At 35.3% G+C, this 24781-nt stretch overlaps 1 protein-coding gene across 4 annotated transcripts in view; it reads right to left on the minus strand.

Moving 5' to 3' along the window:
• LOC121732144 (integrin alpha-PS2) overlaps positions 1 to 24781 on the minus strand; it is a 99901-nt gene that overhangs the window by 20462 nt on the left and 54658 nt on the right. For 2 of the 4 annotated variants that reach the window (XM_042121967.1, XM_042121965.1), the window contains exons 3-5: positions 19545 to 19642; positions 4638 to 4764; positions 3121 to 3141 (exon numbers count right to left, since the gene is read on the minus strand). In XM_042121967.1, coding sequence (XP_041977901.1) covers positions 3121 to 3141; positions 4638 to 4764; positions 19545 to 19642 — 246 coding nt within the window. The remainder of the gene's footprint in view (positions 1 to 3120; positions 3142 to 4637; positions 4765 to 19544; positions 19643 to 24781) is intronic. The other 2 variants (XM_042121968.1, XM_042121966.1) reach the window with 1 other exon arrangement.

Below are 24781 nucleotides of genomic sequence, written 5' to 3' on the forward strand. Positions count from 1 at the left end.
GCCACTATGAATGGGCGCCAATTTTAAATAAGGAAATATTATTTCCTTTATATCTCCCCCCCTCAGAAAAAAAAAATCATAAAGATTTTTCAGCCAAATCCACTAGGCACTGCAGCTGTCGAATGTTTTCTCCAATTCAGGAACGGGGATCAGCTTTGTGATGTGAAAAATATTAGATTCTGTCTTTTTATGTCCAGTATCTACTCTAAATATAGTGCTAGATAGTTTTTCTATAATTTTATATGGTCCAATTCTTAGTTCGTCTAATTTCTTTCTGTTTAGCTTATTCCCATTTTCTATGTATACATATTCACCTACTTTATATTCATGAAATTTCCTGTTTTTGTCAAATATTTTCTTATTATAATCATGTGATTTAATAGTATTTTCCAATGCTCTATTTTTGTCTCGAATCCAATCATTTTCAGATATTTTATTTTGCTTCAACTCTTTCGGTAAAATAGCAACGTCTCTTCCAAATAATAGGTAGCTCGGTGTATAGCCAGTGACTGTATGTGGGGTATCATTGTATAGCTTGACACATTCTTGGGCTATGGTTGTCCAGGCTCTTGTATTTCCCTGTTCGTTAATTTTACATCTAATTTTATTCACTAGGGTTTGATTTAGCCTCTCATTTAAGCCATTGGAAAATGGAGCATTAACTGCTGTGAATACTAGAGGTATTTGTTTTTCATCTAAATATTTCTTGAAATCTTTTGAATTTATCCCTGGGTATTGGTCCGATAGTATCATACCAATATTGAAAGTTTCAGGTATTTTTGATACTAAACTGATGAAATCATTAGCACTCTGTGTTTTGGAGGTGAGAATAAATGCATGTCTTGTGAAATGGTCGACTAACAAATGAAGATATCTTTTTGTAGATCTCGAACCTCCAAAACCTCCAATAGTGTCTATGGAGACAATGTCGAAAGGTTTCTTTGCTGGGCCCAATTGTGACATCATACCATATTTATATTGACCTCTTGATTTATTTTTTACACATGTATCACAGTTTTTGCAAATTTTCTTAATATTTTCAAATAAATTCTTTGTTATATAATATGGACTTACAGTATTTTGCATCTGTTTCATTCCAATATGACCCAGGTTATTGTGCAATTTCTTTAAAAACTTCATGCTAAATTCTTCTGATATAATAACTTTTTCCTTTTCTCTACTTTTCTTAAAGTAAATATTGCACTTTTCAATCAATTTACTTTTGTTATTTTGAATATGAACATTTTTATTTTGATCTAATATAATATCTTCCAATGTAATTAAGTTAACAGTTTTTAGTTTTTCTTCTATATTATTATCTGGTTCTAATACCGGATTCCTGCTTAGACAGTCAGCTTCTATGTTTTGTTTTCCAGGTGCATATTTTATTTTGAAATCGTACTGTGACAGATAGTAAGTTAAATCACCTAAGTCTTCATCTGGTCGAGCTTTTAAATTTAAGTTTTCTAGTGGCTTATGATCAGTGTAGACAGTGAATGATCTTCCTATCAGCCAAAATTGCCAATACCTAACTGCTTCTTTGATGGCTAGACATTCAAGGTATATTGCTTTTTTCTTCTTCTGTGCATTATTAAGTTTCTTTGAGAAATAGGCCACTGGCTTTTCTTCGCCATTTGGTTGTACCTGTTTCAAAATGGCACCAATGCCTTCCAATGAGGCATCTGTATATATATTTATGGGTAAATTCCTATCATAAATTTCTAGTATAGGTTTTGAACACAGTAACTTTTTTATAGTATTAAATGCTTCTTGACATTTTTCAGACCAAATGAATTTTTCATTTTTCCGAAGCAAATTATGCAAAGGGTCCAATATTTTAGCACTGTTTGGTATAAATCCATGGTAAAAATTTATTTTCCCTAAAAACTGTCGTACGTTTTTTTGAGTTTTAGGGACTGGAAATTCCATTATTGAAATTAAGTTATCATTGATTGGCCGAATAGAATTGTCTTGGATTATATGTCCCAAATATTTTACCGAGTCAGATGCGAATATGCATTTGGTAAATTTTAATCTGAAACCTTCCCTTGTAATTGCTTCCAGTAATTGTGTTAGATGGCTAATGTGTTCTTCAAATGTTTTTGAATATATCAATATATCATCGATATAATTAACAGCAAAGCCGTTTAGATGATATTTTCTTAAAATTGTACTCAATATCCTTTGGAAAATAGCTGGTGACGTTTTTCTGAGGGGGGGAGATATAAAGGAAATAATATTTCCTTATTTAAAATTGGCGCCCATTCATAGTGGCAAAAATTAATTGTGCCACAATTTGACAAACATCAAGAGGAGAAGCCGAAGGAGTTTTATCTGTGACAACTGACAAGCATTACCGAGCAAGTTTTCATATTTTTCAAGAGTTTTCATATTTTAAGATTAATAGTAAAAAATAGTTTAGAATAAACTTTAATTGTCGTTTTGTAATACGTTTTTATTACAATTTGTTTTTGAAATTAGAATAAACGTTGTGTTGTTCTGAAATAAGAAAAACGACAATTAAAGTTTATTCTAAACTATTTTTTACTATTAATCTTAAAATATGAAAACTCTTGAAAAATATGAAAACTTGCTCGGTAATGCTTGTCAGTTGTCACAGATAAAACTCCTTCGGCTTCTCCTCTTGATGTTTGTCAAATTGTGGCACAATTAATTTTTGCCACTATGAATGGGCGCCAATTTTAAATAAGGAAATATTATTTCCTTTATATAAAAATAATAAGCTGAAATGCTTTATTCCGTTTCGTAACATTTTTATTACCATCATCAAAAATGAAGTCTTGTAAAGTTTTTGATTTTACGTGATTTCTAAATGCGGTAAGGATTTATTCACAGTTGTACTTGTGCAAAGTTAGAACAATGTACTATTAGACAAATTCATTAGGGCAGACCTACGTTTTTTGGTCAGGTTATGTCAAGCCCTTATTAGTGGTGCTCTGTCGGCTGGACTTGATGTACCCCAACCAAATAACGTAGGTCCGCAATTTGTCTATAAATTGTACATAAAGTAATATCTAATTAATTTGTGTATGACATAATAGAGAGTTAGAAGATGTATGATCTTCTACATTGTGCGGAACACCGACCACGATCACTCACCCTCGTCCAGCGAACGGAACCCTAAAAGTCAATCAAACCTAGTTACATCGGATCTACACACTTTATATGTTAATATTAGTAAAAATTTAATATAAATACTTAGTAGTTATAGGATAAAAATTATAATACAATATTGTATATTATAAAGGCTGCCGAGTGTCGAATAAGCCGTTGTAATAAATACCTCAATTCTTACAGTTCGTTATTTGGTATGCAAAAATCGTTCGTTCTGATAATTTGGTACATTTTTTTACCAGGATTGTATTAATTTAACATTAACATAACTTCGGTTGTTGTTTAATTCAGGCCTTTTTCTAAAATGGTATTCTAATAAAAAGTCTAAATCATGTGAAACGCGCTCTGATTCTTCAAAGCTTCAAAGACTGTATCGAACATAAAACGAAGATTTTTGATGTAAGATTAAATTAAAGAATCGAGGTCCAGTCGCGACTTGCGACTTTATAGTGACGAAGCACGAAAAGTATCATAGTATATTTGACAATGACCATGAAAGCTCCAATATGAGGCTAAAACGTTTTCGTGTAGACAGCCTTATCATAAATCAAAGTCGCCCGCGGCCCAAAGTACAGAAAATATAGAGACAGAAGCCAAGCTTTACGCGCGCGCCTGCTGAGTACTTTAAACTTTGTTTCCACAATAATTATAAATGAGTTTCCCTCGGAATATAATAATATAATGTATGTATTCAATATCTGGGTTGTATTTAATGAACGAACCTAATCAAATTCAGTCAGTTCAAGTCTTTCCAAAACTATTTTATTTCTTTGTAAGAAAGTGGTCTTCACTGACTCAAGTTATTTAGAAATTAATTAGGTATTTCAAAAGCGCACACTGTTCTTCCTGTCAAGCATTTAATATATCATAATATGGTATTTTTATAAACAACTTTATTATGAAATACAACTTGCCGTCTGCCTCTGTTTATTCTACATCAGTGGCGTAGGAAGGCGAGGGGCGCGGGTCGAGGGGCACGTCACGCTAATTCTCCTCTCAATCCGCCATTACCGGAGGAAGTGAACGCGGCGTTTCGGGCTAACCGATACAATCATTTAATACGCTTATCAAAGTTGCCTTAGCTTTCAAAGCTTATTTCATATAAGCTTTGAAAGCTAAGGCAGCTTTTACAAAATTTGTTTAGGAAGCCGATAGGTTTACTTCTGAAGTTATTTTACTTTTTTCGTAACTAGAACAAGGGCGTTTGACAACAGGTATAAAATAACGCCTGTTGCTTACTTGTCGAAAGATGTGATTAAGTACCAAGATAATCACGTTATCAGACATCAAAGAATATCTGGATAGCGAAAATAACTGCGCTCCCTTGTCTGATTTGGCTAAGACGTGACACTGTTTCTACGTTATGACGTGACACTTCTACGTCATAAATTACATTTCTATGCGACGTCATAACGTGACATTTCTACGTGATAACGTAACATTTCAACGTTATGACGTGCTACTTCTTCACTATAACGTGACATATTGACAGGTATACTTACAATTACGACAGGGCGAGTACTCGTTGACGTCGATGGCATCAGCGGTGCGGGCCACGAAGCACGCGCCCACGGGGTCTCGCTGGTTCTGCTTAGCCGAGACGAACGACACGTAGCGGGGGGCGCACGCCTGGAATGAAGGGTGGTATTAGACAGTTGGCTTACCCCAGTAAGCTATATCTAGGTTTGAGCTACAGGTTTTAGGGAATAAGGTTGGTCAAAAAATCTGCTTATCTTCCGGTATAGGAAACTTGGTCAGAATAGATAACTGCATCGACATCTGTCAATCCTCGGAGAACAGAGATCTTACTTTGTAAATCTGTCACAAAAGTTTTAGGACACAAACGTATTACAAGATGTTTCTAGAGTCCATGCAGTAGAAATATAGCAGAGAGACATATTACATCGGTTTTCTTATTATAATCACCAGGCACCTTCGACACGTGAAACAATAAAGCCGTTCTATATTAAAGCTCCACATCAACATAAAACGCTCAAACCCGAAACTCGGGCAATATCTATAAAAATACATCAATGGTAATTTTTCACCCCTGTAAACTTAGATTTACAATCACAATGTTTCATAACTGTACCGTCATTGTGCGGTGATTTACGACGCTCACATCCTGTATAACACACCCTGTATACTAAAAATAAACTGTATACGCCCTGTATAACGGAACCAAAAACACTGAGCAGTCATACACGCCGTATGCACTAAAAATACACTCTGTATAAACTCTGAATGAACTTGATCATTAGTTTTGGGGTCTTCGCGTTTATGGTATAGTGTTGTGCTAACTTATATCGATATGTGAGATTAACTATTAAGTAATGAGTTAACATTTATCGATATTACAAAAAAAATATGGGAGAATGACAATACGTGACTCGTCTTGTGGTTTGGACTATACCGCTGAATAATCGACGGGTCATAGCTTGAATAGGTGTAAAATCCAATGCGGTCAAGCTATTGTCATTGTTTTCACATTATACTTAATATATGACACACAATTGCCTTATATCATGGTGACATAGAGTATAACAGTGTAAATAGCTTTAATTTGCATTTTATTTTGTTTCAAAGGCCATATACCGAATGTGGCTATGTGATTCGGTCAAATGACATAGCCATAATATTATAAAGAAATAACTTCAACCTGCAATATACTTGACTTGGTTAATTTATTAGCCATAATCGATGAACATAGTCTTCACACCACAACAGGTTTACAGACCCTAAAACTGAGGTCTTTATATGGTCATAAGATGGTAATCCAATAGTTAAACAATTGATACTTGAGAGTTGAGAACCTCTGATAATGTGATTACAAAACTTTATTTACATAAGAATGTTGAGTGCCTTTTAACTTTCAAAGTGTCTTTCAAGGTATAGCGCTTTTACAAGTATATTATATGACCATTTAAAAAGCAAGTCGGTGATTTAAAGATCAAACAGGAAAATTCACAATGTAAAAAATAGATTAAATAAAAAAATTAAATTAAGAAATTTTAAAAAAACCCCGCCAAACAACTTTAAAAAGTAATGAAATAATATATTTTACTGACTTTAAGTTTAAATAATTCCTAAGTGTAAAGTGATATTTTAGTCCATAATTGTTGTCAAGGTGTGTCGGGGGACCGCTAATGTAGATGTTTGATTTCACATAACATTATAGTTTATGGGTCAGTTTTCAGCGAACCAAATCGAGACAATCAGTGACATGGCGATACAAAATGCAAAAGACACTGTTGGCGGTCCCCCGACACCCCGTGACAACAATTATAGACTAAAATATCACTTTACACTTAGGAATTATTTAAACTTAAAGTCAGTATAATATATTATTTCATTACTTTTTAAAGTTATTTGGCGGGGTTTTTTTTTAATTTCTTAATTTTATTTTATTTCATGCTTTTTAAACTTGTGTTGGTTATAGTGCAGAATAATTCCTATCAACAGGATCAAGTTATATCCCAATAAATACCATCTAGGAATGTCCTTTTGGATGAGGCCGTCAATATGAGTCCAAATATAAAACCTCCACTTTGGGTTCAAATGGAGCTCGGCTCCTATAGAATCCAGGTGATGCTGCAGCAGCAGCATGCAAAAAATTATTGGTTATCTACGTCTTACTAGTTGTCGCAATTAAAATAAGCCCAAACACGAAACCATTACTCCAAGTTAGTGAGGAGTTGGGTATCCTATTGATTACCAGGTGATGCTGCAGCACCAGGTCAACTTTCCATTTATGTGTAAATATTCATAAATGTCACGAACTATAATGCAATAAAGCCCACCAAACGACTGCAAGTTGCTAATCGGCCCTTCACGAACCAGATAAACCGCGATTTTTCAGCACGGAGCAGGCTGATGATGATGAACTATAGCTAAGAACACTCTCAATTAAGTCAGCTTTCAAACAAAAAAAAACTAGATTAAAATCGGTCCACCCGTTTGGATGCTACGATGCCACAGACAGACAGACAGACAGACAGACAGACAGACAGACAGACAGACAGACCGACAGACAGACACGTCAAACTTATAACACCCCTCTTTTTTGTCGGGGGTTAAAAACAGTATAATATATTGAATTTGTTTTTGTCTCACACTCTCAAAATATTTATCGATAAAGCACATCCCTACTCGCTAACACATTAAAAATAGTGTGCGCGTGCGTCGCTAATGACAAACAAACAACACTAGGGCGTTACAGCGCCATCTGTTGAGAATAAATCATATGGTCGGCGTGTCAAAAATAATAAACAAGACCTAGACCTTACTGAAGGAACGAAATTATGGTACTATCGCACAGTAAAAACGCAATTTTTCTTGACATTATAATAACGTACATTTTTTTTCTGTATGTAATTTATTTTGGCTGCACGATAATCTAAAGAAAGTTATAGTTATGAGGAGTTCAGTGGTACGCGTGCTGGATCATCAAAAAAATCAAAATTTACTTAAGTGAAACCGAAAAGATTAAAAAGAGATAATTTTTAGCCATTTGAAGGACGATCTTGCTATAAAGTATAAGCAATAAGTAACTACTAAAATTTTATATCCTACAAAAAGTTAAGCCTAATTTATGGTCAAGGACTTAAATGTTTTTCAGAAAAGAAGACCAATAATAAGGTTAGCGAATTTGCCACAATGAATCACATTATTATGTGTGAAATGTGTGGGTTGCCATAAATACGAGAAAATGTATCACCTTCCATATAAAAGTATTTTTAACAGCTCAAAAATTATGGGAAGCTCATACATTTGCCAAATCGTTGTCAGTTACTAAATGTTTACTGCTCACTCAGATAATATAATGAACGAGCTTTTGCCCGCGGCTTCGCTCGCGTTAAGAAGTATTATTATATACACACTTTCATCCCCTTTTTGAACCCCTTTGGGGTTGGAATTTATCAAAATCCTTTCTTAGTGGATGCCTACGTTATAACATCTACCTGCATGCCAAATTTCAGCCCGATCCGTCCAGTGGTTTGGGCTGTGCGTTGATAGATCACTATGTCAATCAGTCAGTCACCTTTGAGTTTTATATATATATAGATAATAACTTTAATTAAGATTTTGACATATTCTCGGTCTGAATCTTCATTAAATTAATGTTAAGCAATCATTAATCATCCTTGAGTACCTACGGCCATTTATTCTGTGCCCTTTACTTAGTCCGAATCCTATATTATTAAGTTGTATAACATAGATCAACAGAATAATCCATTTATTTCAATGATAGATAGCACTTCCCGCGCCAAAATACAATAAGTCATAAATCGCCAAATATAAATCAAAACTTTTGTTTCGCAACGTTTGACAGCGTGACCTACATTACAAGAATACCGCATCCACAACTGGGCTAATACAAGGCGAATGTAATGTGCGGCTGAACAAATAGTACAAACTACAAACCCATGAACCGATTTATTTGTTTCCAATTGGTGCCTTTGAAGTAGGACTGTGATGCAATGGGCAATGGCTATTTCGTGGTCTATGAAATTAGTGCACAGTTATTAAAACCGTAATTTATTATTCTGAATTGTGGTCAAAAATGATATTTAATATATAAGTTAGCTTTTATTTATTGATGACCAAAAAAAACTTAAGTCTGAAAACGGAGATTTAACTTAGAACCAGGAAAAAACATACGATTCTCTTTAACATTTTCTAGTGGGATGTGGCATAACGCGTGTACGGGCATAACGTCTATTCGCAATCGGGTCCGCTAGTCCTACATTTCCGTTAGCCAAATAAGTTTTTCAAGAACAATAGCAAGTTTACCATCAATATAAGCCTGTCGATTCACTGTTAAGTTGTCACGGCGGACGTAAATCAAGAAACAATGACTTATGTGCCTTTGCCTAATAAGCGTGTGACGGCTTTCAACAGTTCCCTGTGTGTGTTATTGACACAGCAACACTTTATGTGCTGGAGCTAATGTAAAATGTTCTGTCGTGAAACTCCACATAAAATTTAGTTACACCATCAAAATCCTGTTTGACATTTTAAGAAATAAAGCCTGCTCTGTGTGTCTGTGTCATCTAAAAGTTGTGTTGTGTCTTATTTCCTTTAACTCATCGCCATTTGGCTAAAATTAGGTGGGGGTGACGTTTAGAGGTTCATCTTTACTAATACAGTATTTCAGTCTGTCTGCCTAAACTAATCAAACCATTGATTTTGGATGAGTATGAAGAGATAGCCCCTTAAATATTTTTTTCTCACCTCCGGGCAGAAAACGTCAACTTTCGTCCCGCTGCGCTTACCGATGTTGCCGTTTTCCGCCTCCATCGAGGAGAAAAATAGTATACGCACCATGGGCAGAAAATAAGAAAGCCTAAGATCACAATATTATGTTTGTTGACCTCGACTTCGCCTCGGCCGAAAATTATTATCTATTACATGTGATCTGAGACATTTCCTATTTTCCTCATTCCTGGGTGCGTAATATGATCCGTCACTCGAACTGTCAATATTGACCCGGAAAACTGTGTATAACCAAACTGTCGCAAAGCGCATCGAAGTTGCAGGCACATATTACATTGCAATTTACTAAACTTGCCTATCGTTATTTTTCTCTTCATTTCATTCCTTCTCTACATGCTGTCCTATTTTTTCCACCAAAGAAAGTAAGCGGACCGCTACTTTTCCTACCAAGTCCCGGTGTCCTAAATTCTACGTTTTTATTCCAGTCCGCCTGCCTTATATTGCTTATAACAGCTACGCTTTTTACGCCGGGTACAGTTCTGTTCGGTTCTAGATAGTAACAGTACAGTTGTGGATTACGACCCGGTTGTATTGTACGACCCCTTTTTAAGAAGAGTGACATTTTATTGAAAAGCGCACTGAGAAGATCTACGGCGTTTTGACGATAGTAGATTATTTGCTGCTTCTTACTCTCGTCGCTTGTTAAAATGGGTCTCGCCAAAAAAAAGGGTCAAGGGTGTAACGAAACTAAATGATAACACTTTAGGGTGTGTACGTATTCCTTGTAGAGAATTCACTGTGAGTGTCGCTGGGGCGCTTGGCTATACAAAAGTGAAAAATATGGATTTTCAGCGGTGATACTTTCACAGTGAACTCTTTACAAGGAACACGTACACACCCTAGTTAGTATTATCACTATCACAACTAACTATTTACTTAGTTTTGTTACACCTAAAGATGTCTCAACTCTAAAGTAGAGATGAATTACAATGCTGCTCTACTTTAAACATCTAATGTGACTCACTCTATATCATTATATTCTGTGTCTAGTAATATCTAATATTCTAATCTATCAGTTTCGATGTTTCTCTTTGAAATCCTTTTTACAAAATAAACTACAAATACTACATGTCAGGGACTGGACCCACGTATTGTAAGTAGTCCCTAGGGCATAATGTACCAAAAATTACCCTATGTGGGATAAAGGGACAATAAATTGACTCAAACACAGGATATTTAAGTAAACTCCTGTGTTCTGAGCCTATTTAAGGACTATTATCGGGGAACAATGGTTTGCCAGGATAGCGCGCATAAAAACTGATAACTGGTAGCCATTGTAAAACTTACACCACTTTAGAATGGCGCTGATAAGTTAAGAGCTGGAAAACTCAGAAACTATTTGTGTAACTAATTAACTAACTCTTTTGAAACTTAAAAGTTAGTAAATATGACCAAAATGGAAAGACCTATTTTAACGAATTCGGGACTAATTTTTTTTAAAAAGCCATACACACAATTCTCGATTTTGATTCCCCAATTTCTTGCTTATCATAATGTTCCAACAAATTAGGTTTGCTGCGTTACTTTCAAGAAACATTACCACTTTTTGACTTCACCATAGTCGAGTAAGAAGGTATCAGCAATTGAAATACCATTCTGATTGCGCGTAATAAGTTCTCATAATATAATTTCGGAATGAGCGTTGAAAATCTCGTTTTTCGTTTTCTCGGCGACCAAAAAAAGTATAATTTGGCGACAATAATGTCAGCGATTAATTGTAAAGTTACGATTGTGTTGTCGGCGACTCGCCACTCGGTGTTTTTGTGTGAATTATCAATAATTACATACAATTATAATAATTGTGGGTGGGATTGTATTGCATATTTTATTTACAAGTTAAGTTTATGCCAAAATGGTTAAATCGTTTATTACTTAATGGACTCCAGTTACAATAGTATCTTTGTTTTGTCTGTGACAACTTATTTGTGGTAATTTGTTATGGAGATACTTTGAGTCCCGCGTTTATCACGGAAAAATGTACAGCTTGGAACCAAATTCTGCGCGACCGAAGTCCTGGGTAATATCTAGCAAGTAAAGTAAAAAGAAGCTGACTTTTACTCGTGCACTTGTGTGGCACCGAGTGCTGCAGCCTGCAGATAGCTGTGACCTCTATGATAAAGAGATGATTTACTGTGGCGACGACGCGCCGGCTCCTTTTTAAACACTTCAAAAGAGCTCCACAAGGAATCAGATAACATTTTTTTAATTTATTACCTTATTATATAACTCGATGCAACTATGTTTCGTAGAAACTAGTACTTAAGTATACCGCACGGGAACCGTATGCCTTGATGGCATTAAACCTGTCCTAGGTCCTTCCCCGGGAGTCAAAGGAGAAAGATTCAGAGGAGTAGGAAGTATTCCAGTTTTCTTCTCCAAGCAGAGCAGGGAAAAGCACACAGTTAGAGTTGAATCAGACCGCAAAGCGGCGCGTAGATGCATTTCTAAATTCATATTGATTTGACAGATTTGCAAGACGTCTCACGCAATTGAAAACTGTCAAATCCATACAAAATGCCGCGCCACGCCTTGCCTCGCCTCGTCACGTTGCGGTCTGAATTGACCCTTACACAGAAATTGCTCATAAAAGAATAAAAAGTGATAATTTTTATCAGCTTCTAATAAAACCTTTTATAACTTCTACGTCCTTTACGTAAATAGAAGTGTGTAATTAGGTGGTAGGTACCGTATGTACCAAGAATACCACTGCTCCACTTACGCATAAGGCTGGTAGTAGGTAACGGTGGTGGCTGGTGACTGGTAAAAACCCGACACACCATATCCAGGGACGTGATAACGGGAGCGCAATTAGACATGGGAAAAAATATGCCTTAGTGCCTTTACAAAGACATAGTATGCCTTTCATAGGATCTATATGAATGGGTCAAAACTTTACTATAAGATCTTGTACATATTATTGTGACCTTTTCCGGGACCCCTTACTAATAAACGCTGTAAGTATAAGCTTTGAATAGTTATACAGTGTTTTGTCTTCTTATATCCAATTAAAAATGTCACTTGTGTGACAGGAACAAAACACTGTATAACTATTCAAAGCTTATACAACGTTTATTAGTAAGAGGAAAAGTGTTTAAATACCAAATGTCATCTAAATTGGTTGGGTATGCAGACTGCAGTGGTAGAGGAAAGAATGAGACACTTTTGCATTTATAATATTATTAATAATTATAATCACTGAGTTCAAGTTTTGGGTAGACTAGTATATAGATATAAATATTTATAAAGAATTATACCAACCAATTATAAAATAGAACATAGAGCTTTGCAAGATACAAGCAAAGCGACGCGCCATATATATTATAGTTTATACATAGACAACAATAGGTCTTTAGCTTTATATTCTGCAAGCGCATAGCTAATTATAGTACGACATAGCAAAATTATAGCATCGCACTAGGCCCGCCCCCTTTCGTTGCTTGGATGAGGCGGCATGTACTATTAATTGCATATTGTTTTGGGATAACAGTTTTGAGTGTAGACATTCGGATTTAGGACATACATTAGCTTAGTACACAATTAAAAAAAATATAAAAGATTGCGGCATTTTTAAAATGGCGGTTTTATACAAGGTGTTTTTATATATTGAAAGTTGCCAGATTACATTTTTTAGTTATAAGTACTTAAAAATGGTGGTGATTCAAAAATCCTGCGATAATGGGATCAGCAAGTTATGTTGCCACTAGCCGGCATAGAAAATCAGGCAAAGTAGGTTGGCAAATTTTAGGAACGCTCATGGCGAAAATCTAAAAATTAGTAGAATATACATTTTAAACCTCTCACGACTTCCAATAGGTACAACTATGACTATGACTGGTGTCATATAATAGAGTAATACAATTTGTCCAAGCTTATCTTGTAAGGAAAGCGTGTCCATTGTACGCCATAGACCGTGGTTAGAGACTCTGGTGGTCATAGACTAGAGAATGGATGACGCAGACAAATGACTGGCCGGCACAGAATTAGCGCATTGTGCTCCCGTTTAAGAAATGTTATGGCGAAGTCCCGATTTATATTTGGAACGTTTATAAATCTGCAACGAACTTTATTAATAACTTTAAAAGTAGATAGAAAAAAGTGCAAGACAAAAAGTATAATATAAAAGGAGATTGAAGAAATCGGAATTATAAAAGATAATATAAGCTATTATAGCTAGGAGCTAGCAAATAAAAAACCATTACAACACTCAAATACATTCGATCTTAGTTCTGGGCAGAAAGTAATTTGTTTGTATTTGAAAGTTTAATATTTTGTGAAACGAAATTTTATCCTCATATACTTTTCAAGCTTTTGTTTATTTCTCGATATATTGTTAAATAACTTGTGTAAATATTCACCACACATGGGCGTACAAAATCCCGTATCTGCATAATGGCCATAAGTTCCCATATCCATGGTCATGTACCCCATAATTATACCCCAACTATCCCACTGGCTATCGGACAATGGCTATTCTTGGCTTCATTTTATACTTTGTCTGTTTCGTATTGGTTTTGCAATATTTTTATAATCAGTTACGCTATTTTACGTACAATCATACCTTAGATGGTCTGCTGTCGTCGAATATACGAATAACGAATAAATTATCTTATTATTTCGATATTTTAAAATAATTTATGGAGCGATTGTGACGTTCAACTTTTTATGTAAACACAGTTTTGAATTTAGTGGATTACTTTCTCCAAAAGAAAAGGCCACACACATCCTAAAACACTTTTTTATAATTAATTAATTTTTAACACTAAAAAACACCGTAACGTGAAAATGAAATTATTATAATGGACTCTAATGAACCGATGATAGAGTACGTGTAGAGTTTTTATACCCCATGGTTTTTATACCCAATAGTTTTTATGCCCCGGCACGCGTAACCAATGTTAACCTTTGTTCCTTTAATGTTTTTTGCTTGATTGATTCACTATCTAAATGTAACGGTAATACTTTTCATCGTAATATTTCTATTCATTTCTTAATTAATATAAAGACAAAAAACGTTTATCAATAATCTACATCATGTTTAGATATCGCTTCAAATCTTAATTAATGTGCAAAGCTATGCAAACTTTTAGACTTAGCGCTCACATAAAGCTCAACAATATTTGGGCAGTCTGGGACCATAGTATACACATTTATTATAAATGTCTTAAAACTGTATGTAAGCATTAGAAATATTGGTCGCAGGGCTGTATAAGCAGTATCTAAGCCTCTCTCAAGTCACAAGCATCAACCAAGAGCAAGCAAATATAAAAAAAATATTGTCATAAAATATCAGAGAGAGGACCATACTAGCGTTACTAGCTTACAGTGGAAATAGTAAAAAATGAGGAAAACAGCCGGACAATGAGGCCCGCCATACATGGCCCGTGCGCTGTCAACGCGACGGCCACCATATTTGGCGGGAACGCGACTCATCTGACAAATCGCGCCATTTACATCTGAATGCCGCCGAATTTTGCCGCATGTATTTTTGCCACATACCGAATTTGTCACTTTGGTTTTTGTAATTCTCTAAGAGGCGGTTCAATAAACGAAAATAAAATAAATTCCGGTAATTTTAAATGATAATTTATCTGTATTTACACCTTAAACCAGGGGTTCCCAATCTTTTTCAGCCTGCGGCGCACTTTAAAAGTCTCAATGTTTTGTCACGGCGCCCTACTTTACCAAAAAGATATATAATTAATGATTATTATAGTTAGGTTAAGCAAGTTAATAATAAATAATAATAAACCAATATTTAATCATCTGCCTGCTCTGTATAATTCATATTATAATTTTATTTTATAATATTTGTGGTTACGGAAAATGACGGAGGATCTACTCACGGCGCCCCTCTTGCCTTTCCACGGCGCACCAGGGCGCCGCGGCGCACAGTTTGGGAACCCCTGCCTTAAACAGTTGCTACTTTCATAGAAATCATGTTCAACATCTCAGAAATTCCGAGCCATAGACAAAATATTCCCAAGCAATACAATCCCAATGCGATCCATCAAATACCTTACCATAGGTACAACAAAGTTGGGGAAACAATGAGCATCATAAAAGGCAACATTCGTGATAGAGCGAACAATGCCGCGTGCCGGACTGTATCAGCACACCCTGTATATGATACACACTATAATGCTACATACTGCATCACGCGCCATGTTTGATGTTACCTTTCAAAAACAGAAATAATAATAATAATAGCTCCCACACCGGTTTCGGTGACGGTGGCCAGTTTCATTGTCACCCTGTATGTACCATATCATTTATCAATTGTCATATTACTATAATATAAAAAATATTATGTTAACATCGAAAAAACGCTCTGTATATCTGCAGCTTAATAACCTTACAAACTATTTAAAAAACTACGTCAAAACTCTTTAACTACTTACTGTTTTTAAAAATGGTAACATCCAAAGTTATTGAAAGTAAGGTCATGGTTGGCTACATAAACCTATTGCAATTTGATAGCAACATAAGCGATAAAATGCACCCTGTTATATTACGTCATATAAAAGATATCAACGCATTATACGAATTATAATATGTATTTTCTATAACAACAATCACCTACATCAGTATACAGTATGTTTGTCGAAGATTTCTATTAACATGTAACCCGTATAAGGCTTGTACATAATTTAGCATCACATACTAACGCATACGTAATCGGAAACAGAAGATATCAGCATATCTTAAGACTTATCGCAGGAAATATTATGTTTGCAATTAAAATATAATGTTTTGATTAGCTTAAGAATATTTTTCTGCTCATTTTAATCTTATTGGAAGCAACTTTTAATTCACAGTGTTAAGTCTGCGAGGAAAATTCTTCAAAGAAGCAGCTTCGAATACAGTATGTTACCAAAGTCAATAAAAAAAAATCATAAAAACATCTAAATTGAATATTAACAAAAATGAGACATTGAAAGTCAAATTTAATCAAAACAATTGACCATTAGATTTACTTCACCTTGGCTCGAAATCACCTATCGATACGGAAACTCAATTAAACTTATACGACTGCAATAATACATTGTTAAAAGGAAATTCTTAGATATTAATTTATCTGAAGGTATTTTGTAAAACAATATAAAACTAGAAAGATAAAACGGCTGTAAAAGAACCATTAAAGCACCACGGATTCCTCGGGATCGACGTGGGAATGGCTAACAAAAAGCTAATAAAAACAATCACCCTGTATATGGCTGAACAATTACATGGAACAAAGTAAGTCCTTACCGCGGAGCGTGGACCGCAATTTGTATTAATAAAAGATGGCGCAAAAACCGCGCGACTCGTCGGCAATTATAAATCAATACACTATTTTAAACGATAGCTACAGGGTGCTGCAGTTTCTTTTTATCTGTCAAACTTATGTCAGTATTGCAATAGAAAATGGACATGAAATGAACATTGTTTTGAAATTGAAATAAATGAAAGCTAAATGAAAGCATTATTTGCAGAATTGTTCTACTAGTTGACATAATAATAATATATTAAAGTTTGCTGCATTTGTCAATTTCTTGCGGTTAATTGCCACAAAAATTTATATCACCTACTTATCTTTATCGATTGTGTTCTTATCAAAAGAAATGCAATTTAAATAATTGATGTAACAACCCCGATAAATATAATTTGAAAGTGTCGGGCATTTTGGGCACGCATGCTCTGACGCATGTAAAAACACTTACGACAATTTTCTCGCATGTGTAGCGAATGTCGTTAATGTGACAGTTATTACGGACCACAGATAATATAGAAAATCGATTATGTAATTGGCTGGAATCGATTTTTTAACACGTTCGCCGCCATTACGGCGATAAGGATCGTTAAAATTAGCGATACTTTTATCGTTAACGTTTTTGTCGCGACCGAAAAGATTTATTAAATTATCGTAAAATGATATTGTTTAAAATGCCTCGGGGCCTTAAACCCTGGTACAGGGATGAGAAAAACTTTTAATGCATATTATTTCTAAAAACTGCACCACTAAATAATAAATAATATACTACTTAAGTACGATAAAATGAGTTACACGTAGAGATTAGAAAATGAACTATGGAATGAGAAAAAACGAAAAATCATGAAAAGAGAACAAAAAGACTTGCACAAGTCGCAATCCCAATATTGAACCAAAAGTTAAAAAATTCTATTGTCTCAAATTGTGTTGTTTACGTAACAGAGAAGCAGTCAATTCCATTTTGTATCACTAAAGTGACCTAAAATACTCAGCATCAAAAAATTATCTAACCCAAAAGAATCACGCTGTATAACAATCACTAATTCCTCTCACAAACAGAGCAAAACTCTAAACAAATTGCTGCAACCCTGAGAGAGTTGCCTTTTTGCACCAATTCGGCATACCGAAATAAAAATTCCAGACTCCTTTAGCGGCTCACAAAAACGGACGCTTCGCCGAAGACTCTACATGGAAGTAAAAAACCGCATATGACTGAGACATATTCCTATTCACGGCTATTGTAATTTCTGTAACGTAATTGTTTATAGGTAGACGGCGCGGAATACTAATTTTTTGCAGACCTTACGTGGATCATGCATTTTTATAACTTTTTTTGAAATGCGTGAAGCTTAGGCTTAGGAAATTAACTCGGATGAGCTAAAGGAATTCCCATCTCAGGATAAATGCTTTTTAGAAAAACTGCATTTCTAAGCAGCTTGAAAGAATCCAGCTACATAGGATACGTAGTGAGTGATCAGGTTTTAATTCGCATCTGAAACCTTTTTTTATTTCTAGCGATAACTTTTTTGCTTTTTGGCTAATTTTAAGGCGCGTTTTGGGACCTTTCGATACCGTATGTTTTACTTGTAAAATACTTCATAAAAGTCATCCAAAATTGCGACATATTTGCAAGACGAGCCTTCAACGTTCTTCATTAGCTAAAGATTGACACGTCTAACAAAGCGCTGATTGCGGCAGGCAAATATTTGTCCCCATTACCCCATGGCACCCCATGGCCATTCGCAGACAACGGGAGGTCACCCCAGATGGGAGGTAACCCATTGGCCTTCCCTGACCCACTTGCAAATGTGACCAGGTCAGGACGCCAGTGATAAATTATAAAGATCAAGGTACATGATTATTATCTTTCTGTTATGTCAGCTTGTGTAAATCTATAGGAATACAGAATAATTATTATCGACTCTACAATATACATATTAGTTTTCATTATACTAGCGCAGAGAAGGTTATTTATTGTTAATTTATCCTAAGACATTTTAAACTAAGATCACAAATTTTTATTTTCATATAATTTAGTACCGCTTGCACAAGTTTGGGTGATGATTAACCATTATGAGAAGCGTTTAAGAATCCAGACTGACATAAACAGTAGTTATAAGGAATTCCTTATAAATCTAAAAGGGCAATTTTCCTACATGACAATTAACTAGCGACAAAGGCTGATATTTCTTCAGTCAAAAGCCCTTGCCTGTACAATACGAAATTTTTAAGGTTTTCACAATGTAAAAGCCAATTTAAGCCAACAATGCTTATATTCCAACATTGCCGTGACCTACCAAAATCCCAGCTAACATAAGGCCGACTATTAACACAGATTGTCGCGGCAGTAAAAAGCTGAAACAAAAGGTCGAGACAGCTAGGCGTAACAGGAAGGGTGTAGCCCGTAAACTTTATAGGTCGCGCTTATGGGGTCACCCACTATCTAAATGTCTTTATATCTCGCCTGATATAAAACTAAGGATTGGCGAATTCTGGACGAACCTACTGAAAAGTAAGGGCTCAATAGCGCATTTAGATTATTTTTAAACAAAATGGCGCATGTAAAATGTCAAAATGTATCTTTAGATTTTGGGAAGCTGAGGAAAAAAAATATGTATACAGATACATCACGGCACGTTACGTCGATAACATCAGTCAACATCGCCGACTATGTTGTTCTTGACTCTCTAGCTGGCTGGTGCTCCTATTTTTCGCCCTTAGCACGAGAACCTACTGTTTCATTAGACACTAAAGGAGGTAAGGACTGTATCTTTAGACTCTACGAAGGTAGACCCTTCTGACTTTGTATTCTAAAAATTGATCCCTAGTCCGCAAATGGTGGTATAAGTGGTTCTAGAAATGGTAGTGTAAGTGTGGTACTTACCACAATGGGTCCATTGCGGCCGGTGCTGGTGAGAGTGGCGCCGAACCACTGGTTGGACTTTTGGTCGATCTGCCGCTTCGCCGTGTCGATGTTGTTGTCTGGAAGAAGAGGGATAACGATTATTAACAGGCTTTAAAATTATATACCATGTCGTATGAAGGCGTGATTTGAATTGATGTTTGATTTATGGAGAGAAAAAGTAAGTAATATCCCTATTTTTTGCGTTCCACATGCTATGTTCTAAGTTCTGACTAACAATTCGAGTATTCAATTTTATTATCAACAAAATATCTTAAACAACTTAAACAATTTTTGAACCTTCATTTATTTCACGTCTCATAATTACAATTTCAATAAACAAACAACTTTCATATTTAATTAAAATCAGTTTTGGGCGATCAATCTTGGAGGCGTGATCGCAGCGTGAAATATCGCCAGCTATAACCTGGTCCATACATTTATCATACATTTTGATGTAACTGGGTGTAATTCATACATCTATCATACACAGATTTTGATGGAACTTGATTCATCATACACGTTCGATTTTGGTAAATGATCAGCACCGTTGCTTACCAATTGAATTTTGATCAACGTCATTTATTACAACAGTATACATACAGGTACCTTAATCGAGATAAAAAGTTCGCCGTTTTATAGAAACTCAGCTACCTATCTAGCAATAAAACTCAGACAGAGAAGTAATTGACCAATCATTTATCTAAGCAATAAAATAACATAATTATTTTAAAAATAATTTAAATTTAGATCACATGACGTTTTTACTTTAAAAACTGGCCACAAACACATCATAAATACCGCAGCAAAAAACGTTTCTAATGATGTTTTCCTACTCTAAAAAAAACTAGCGCGTGTTCTAAATTCGAAATATTTAAGTAACGTTATCACAGACTCGGCTCATTAGAGAGGATCACACCGTGTCATAATGCCCTAACATAAGGGAGTGCCTAGAGGGTTACCCATTAATATTATCATTCCGTGATATACCGTCCTATCCCTCTTATATGGAATTAACTTTTTAAAAGCCAGGTGGTCATTGGCTTTGACGATGCGCCTATAAGTTATAACTCTAGTTATTAAGTCAGATGCAAAATATATACCACTAAATATCTTAGGCCCTGTCTGTTTATTAAACCTCGTATCTTATGATCCTATAAAGCGCAGCAGAAGTCATAATCTGTATTTTAAAGACCATTGCGCTGAATCACAATAATTATTGTGATGGGCAATAATTATTGTAACGCAATGTCTTAGTCATATTCTACAAGAGTTTAAAATGTTTAATTTTTTACCATCTTAACTAGATTCTAGAGTCTACACTGTCCACCCTAAATACGTACCTTCTAACAATAATTTTAAAGTAAGGATGAAATTATGGGTCCCTAGAAAAATTCGAATTCCACACGCACCCAGACAATCCATAATATCATTCTCGAGTTTCGCCTTGGACCCAATGAACCCTTTAACTTTAGCCTATCCTTACTCCAGTAGGTGCCCTCAGTCATCCAGGCTGAGTCAGCAGAGCGGCGCGCGCCGTGACACGCGATATTACTCACACGGCCCTCCGTAATAGCCCTTTATGCTGGACGCAGATTAGCGTGCCTCATAATGATAAGTAGCATTTTATATGTTAGACGAGATTCCTTTAGAATTGCTAGGATAGTTGAAGAATTATTACAGCAAGAAGATAGAGCAGTGACTAAGAATTAATATTTCATAACAATAATTAATTCAAAGACTTTATTAGCATCCAAGTATACAAACTCAGCAGCTTGTACAGGCGGTTGCTTATAAAATAGTACTTTTGGATTGTAATTTACTGCGTTCGCATTAATGCTATCCATACTAATACTAATATACTAATATTATTATAAATGCGAAATTCAAAAAATCTGTCTTTCTGTCTGTTACCTCTTCACGCCCGAACCGACTAACCAATTTTGCTGAAATTTGGAATGGAGATACTGTGACCCCCGAGAAAGGACATAGGATACTTTTACCGGAAAAATGTACGGTTTTCCGGGATAAAAAGTATGTCCTTTCCGCGCGATAAACTAAATTTAGCGCAACGAAGTTGCGGGCGTCAACTACAATAATAAACTACACCGTTAAACCTCAGTACTTACATAATAGTAGTAGTACATAAAAGTACTTACATAATATGAGGGTAGTTAAACAAATATAACTGAAAATCAAATTTGACCGACTGGATCATACAATAATCTATGAAAACATAATATAGTTTATGGTCCCTAACCCCACATTATCAGAAACAAAGCTTACATCCCGTAGCGTCCATAAATCGCAGCATAATTTATTCCATATTCAGCGCCATCTAGCGGTAATGTCCGACAACTCTGCTCTCTACTCCGATTGTCATTATCTTGGCCTAATGCACGCCTTATACGTGCCACCTAAATTACACCTTATATTGTTCCATGAGGAATAAATTAACCACACATTGATTTGTGTATAGGGTGATATTCCAATGGAAGTACTTTGATTTTTGTTACGAACATAGAGACTTATAATAGACTGTAATATTAGATCTAGACTCTAGCTACGAGAATTTTGTGAGAATTACCTCGTGACACATTAAATAACGCTTAAATCAACAATAATTTAATAAAGATACGGTAAGAAACAAGGAAAGAACCTTATATAATGCTCTTAAGAACATAATTAATAACAATAAAATATCTATTAAAAATCTCTATAATATTTACATTTTATAACTGCGCTGATTGCAGATACAGACGATACTAAAACTTGAAACAGTAGCCTCATTTAAGATAAAAAAAACCGAGACATCCTGTACAGCGATCGCTTTTATTGAGACATAAAATTTTGACACAAATATTTGATTATCCCAGCAATTAAGTGGAGATGGTAATGGTATGGTAATGGTAGGTAATGGTAGTGGTACCATGTTTGGCCACCACTCGGTGGTAATTGATGGTTACGGAGTTTATGGCTGATCTTATCGACCTGATGGCTGATAGGATGCGTTGATACTTTATGCGTTGATTGAAAAATGTTTAATGGCTTCGTTTTTGTAAGGAGGCTTCTAGAAAGTGGGGTGAATGCAAATCGTTGTGACTCATGATTCGTGATATGAATTAAAAGTAGTCATTGCTTTCGGCTCTGGGTTAATACAATTTCGTTAAAATGTGTAAAAATCTACAAATCATGGATAAAAATTCGTGCACGAGTAAAAGACTAGTAGCGACAGATCAATGGCCGAATTTCTAATTGTTCGTTGACCGAGCTATAGCTAAAATTTGCTGAAGACTATTAGAGTTCTATAATACATGCTCTATTATAATGCATACACTGCTGTCTGCATGCTCTATTATATTTTTAAGCTACGTTAACCAAAGTTCATAAAAATTACACACAGGAATTTATTGGGGATTAAAAGTAACAGTTCTATAGGTTCAAAGCCGTATTCGCCATACCAATTTTCATCAAAATATGTTTAGTCGTTGCGAGAAGATCAAAAGCCATTATTATTTTACATTCATGTTCTACTACCTCCAGTAGCAAAGCCGAATTATTCATCCATCTATGCTCTATGGCAGCAGTAATCATTATATTCCAATACAGTACGAGTAATATTTATCGGTATACCCATGTGTTACAAAACAGACCGCCCATGAAGTTAAGGTGTAATTTAAAACTATTATAAAGTTGTAACCGGCCAGTGGCTCTAAAACAGTAGGCCGTCGTAAATACAGACTTTTATAACATAATACGTTACAGATTTATCGCACGGGGGCAGTAACGGGATTGGACCCATTCGGCAATAAAATATGTATGTGTATACTGTGTAATTATATTCTGTGGTATTCCGTATTACTAGGAAATTCGGTGATAGCAGCGTTGGAGTTGCTGTGGTATCTATTTTGGCATAATAATATGATAATCCTAGAAAATTGTTTTTTGCGGAGAAAATCATCATAAAGCCACCATCTTACGACCTCTGTGGCTCAGTGGTGAGCGCGTTGGTAGCTCAAGCCGGTGGTCGCGAACAAAAAGTTTTCAAAGTTCCTGGGTCATGGATGTGTATTAAATATGTGTATCATATAATAAAAATCTTAAATATATGTATAGTATAAAAGTATTAAATATATTTCCGTTGTCTGGTACCTGTAACACAAGTCCTTCACAGGGCCAGACTGACGTGGTGTGAAGCGTCCATAGATATTATTATTATTATTATTATTATTATTATTATCTTGTAAAGTTTCACGTTTGAAAGACTGTCTTGGCTTCACACTTCAAGTATCAATTTGATTTTTGCATGTAGCCGAATTATTACTTTACTATCGCTAGTGTCTGTAGTGCTGCTACTATTAAAACACTTCTAGATCCTTTGACCTACTAAAACCTAGGCTGAGCATGCCCCCTAATCTGGTAGTCAACTAGGTTACATTCAATACAGTCTTAACTTTGGACCTAAATTAGTGACAGTTTTAACCGTTTACGAAAGTATGACCTGTGGCGATATCACACGTAAATATTTAAACCAATTTTATAACGTTAATTCTTTATTATCAAAGGAATTAATCATCACGCTGGAAACCATATTCGGTTCACTTTCATATCCGCTTCCGGCGCGTGACTCATCGGAATCAGGTAATTATTAAACGATAGTCACCTAAATGACCGTTTGTCACACCGTCACAACGTCACAATGTCACGTAAATCGTTACAGTGCATGGCGTCATAACCGGCAACTGTCATCGAGTGACCATGTTGACTTCATGGCTTGGTTTTGTAGGATTACCCGTTTTTTTGGTAAAAAGCTACGGTTTACCAAACTCTATGTATTGCGGGGTTTGTTCAATACCAACTTCAAAGATTTACTCTCAGTGTTGCAGATTTGTAATAATAACAATTTCAGAGTTTTGCCATTAGATAAAGCATAGTGTTTATTTATTTATTTATGCTTTTTAGCGTTTTTGCACAATGTTGGTACATAGGCGGACTTAATGCCAGATTCTCTACCAGTCAACCTTGAGGTGTCCAGAAGCAAAATTGTGTGGATGCCAATAGTGCGAAACGATGAAAAAAAAATTAACTTACTTGTTTTCAATATTATAGTTCCAGAGTTAAGTTCTTCGAGATTAAAAAAATCTTGATGTTTTAGTAAAATAAAAATAATTTTATGAACAAAAGTTATACTTTTCTAATGGCAATCACAAATAAATTTA

The sequence above is a fragment of the Aricia agestis genome, chromosome 11, assembly GCF_905147365.1.
Source record: "Aricia agestis chromosome 11, ilAriAges1.1, whole genome shotgun sequence".
Taxonomy (NCBI): domain Eukaryota; kingdom Metazoa; phylum Arthropoda; class Insecta; order Lepidoptera; family Lycaenidae; genus Aricia; species Aricia agestis.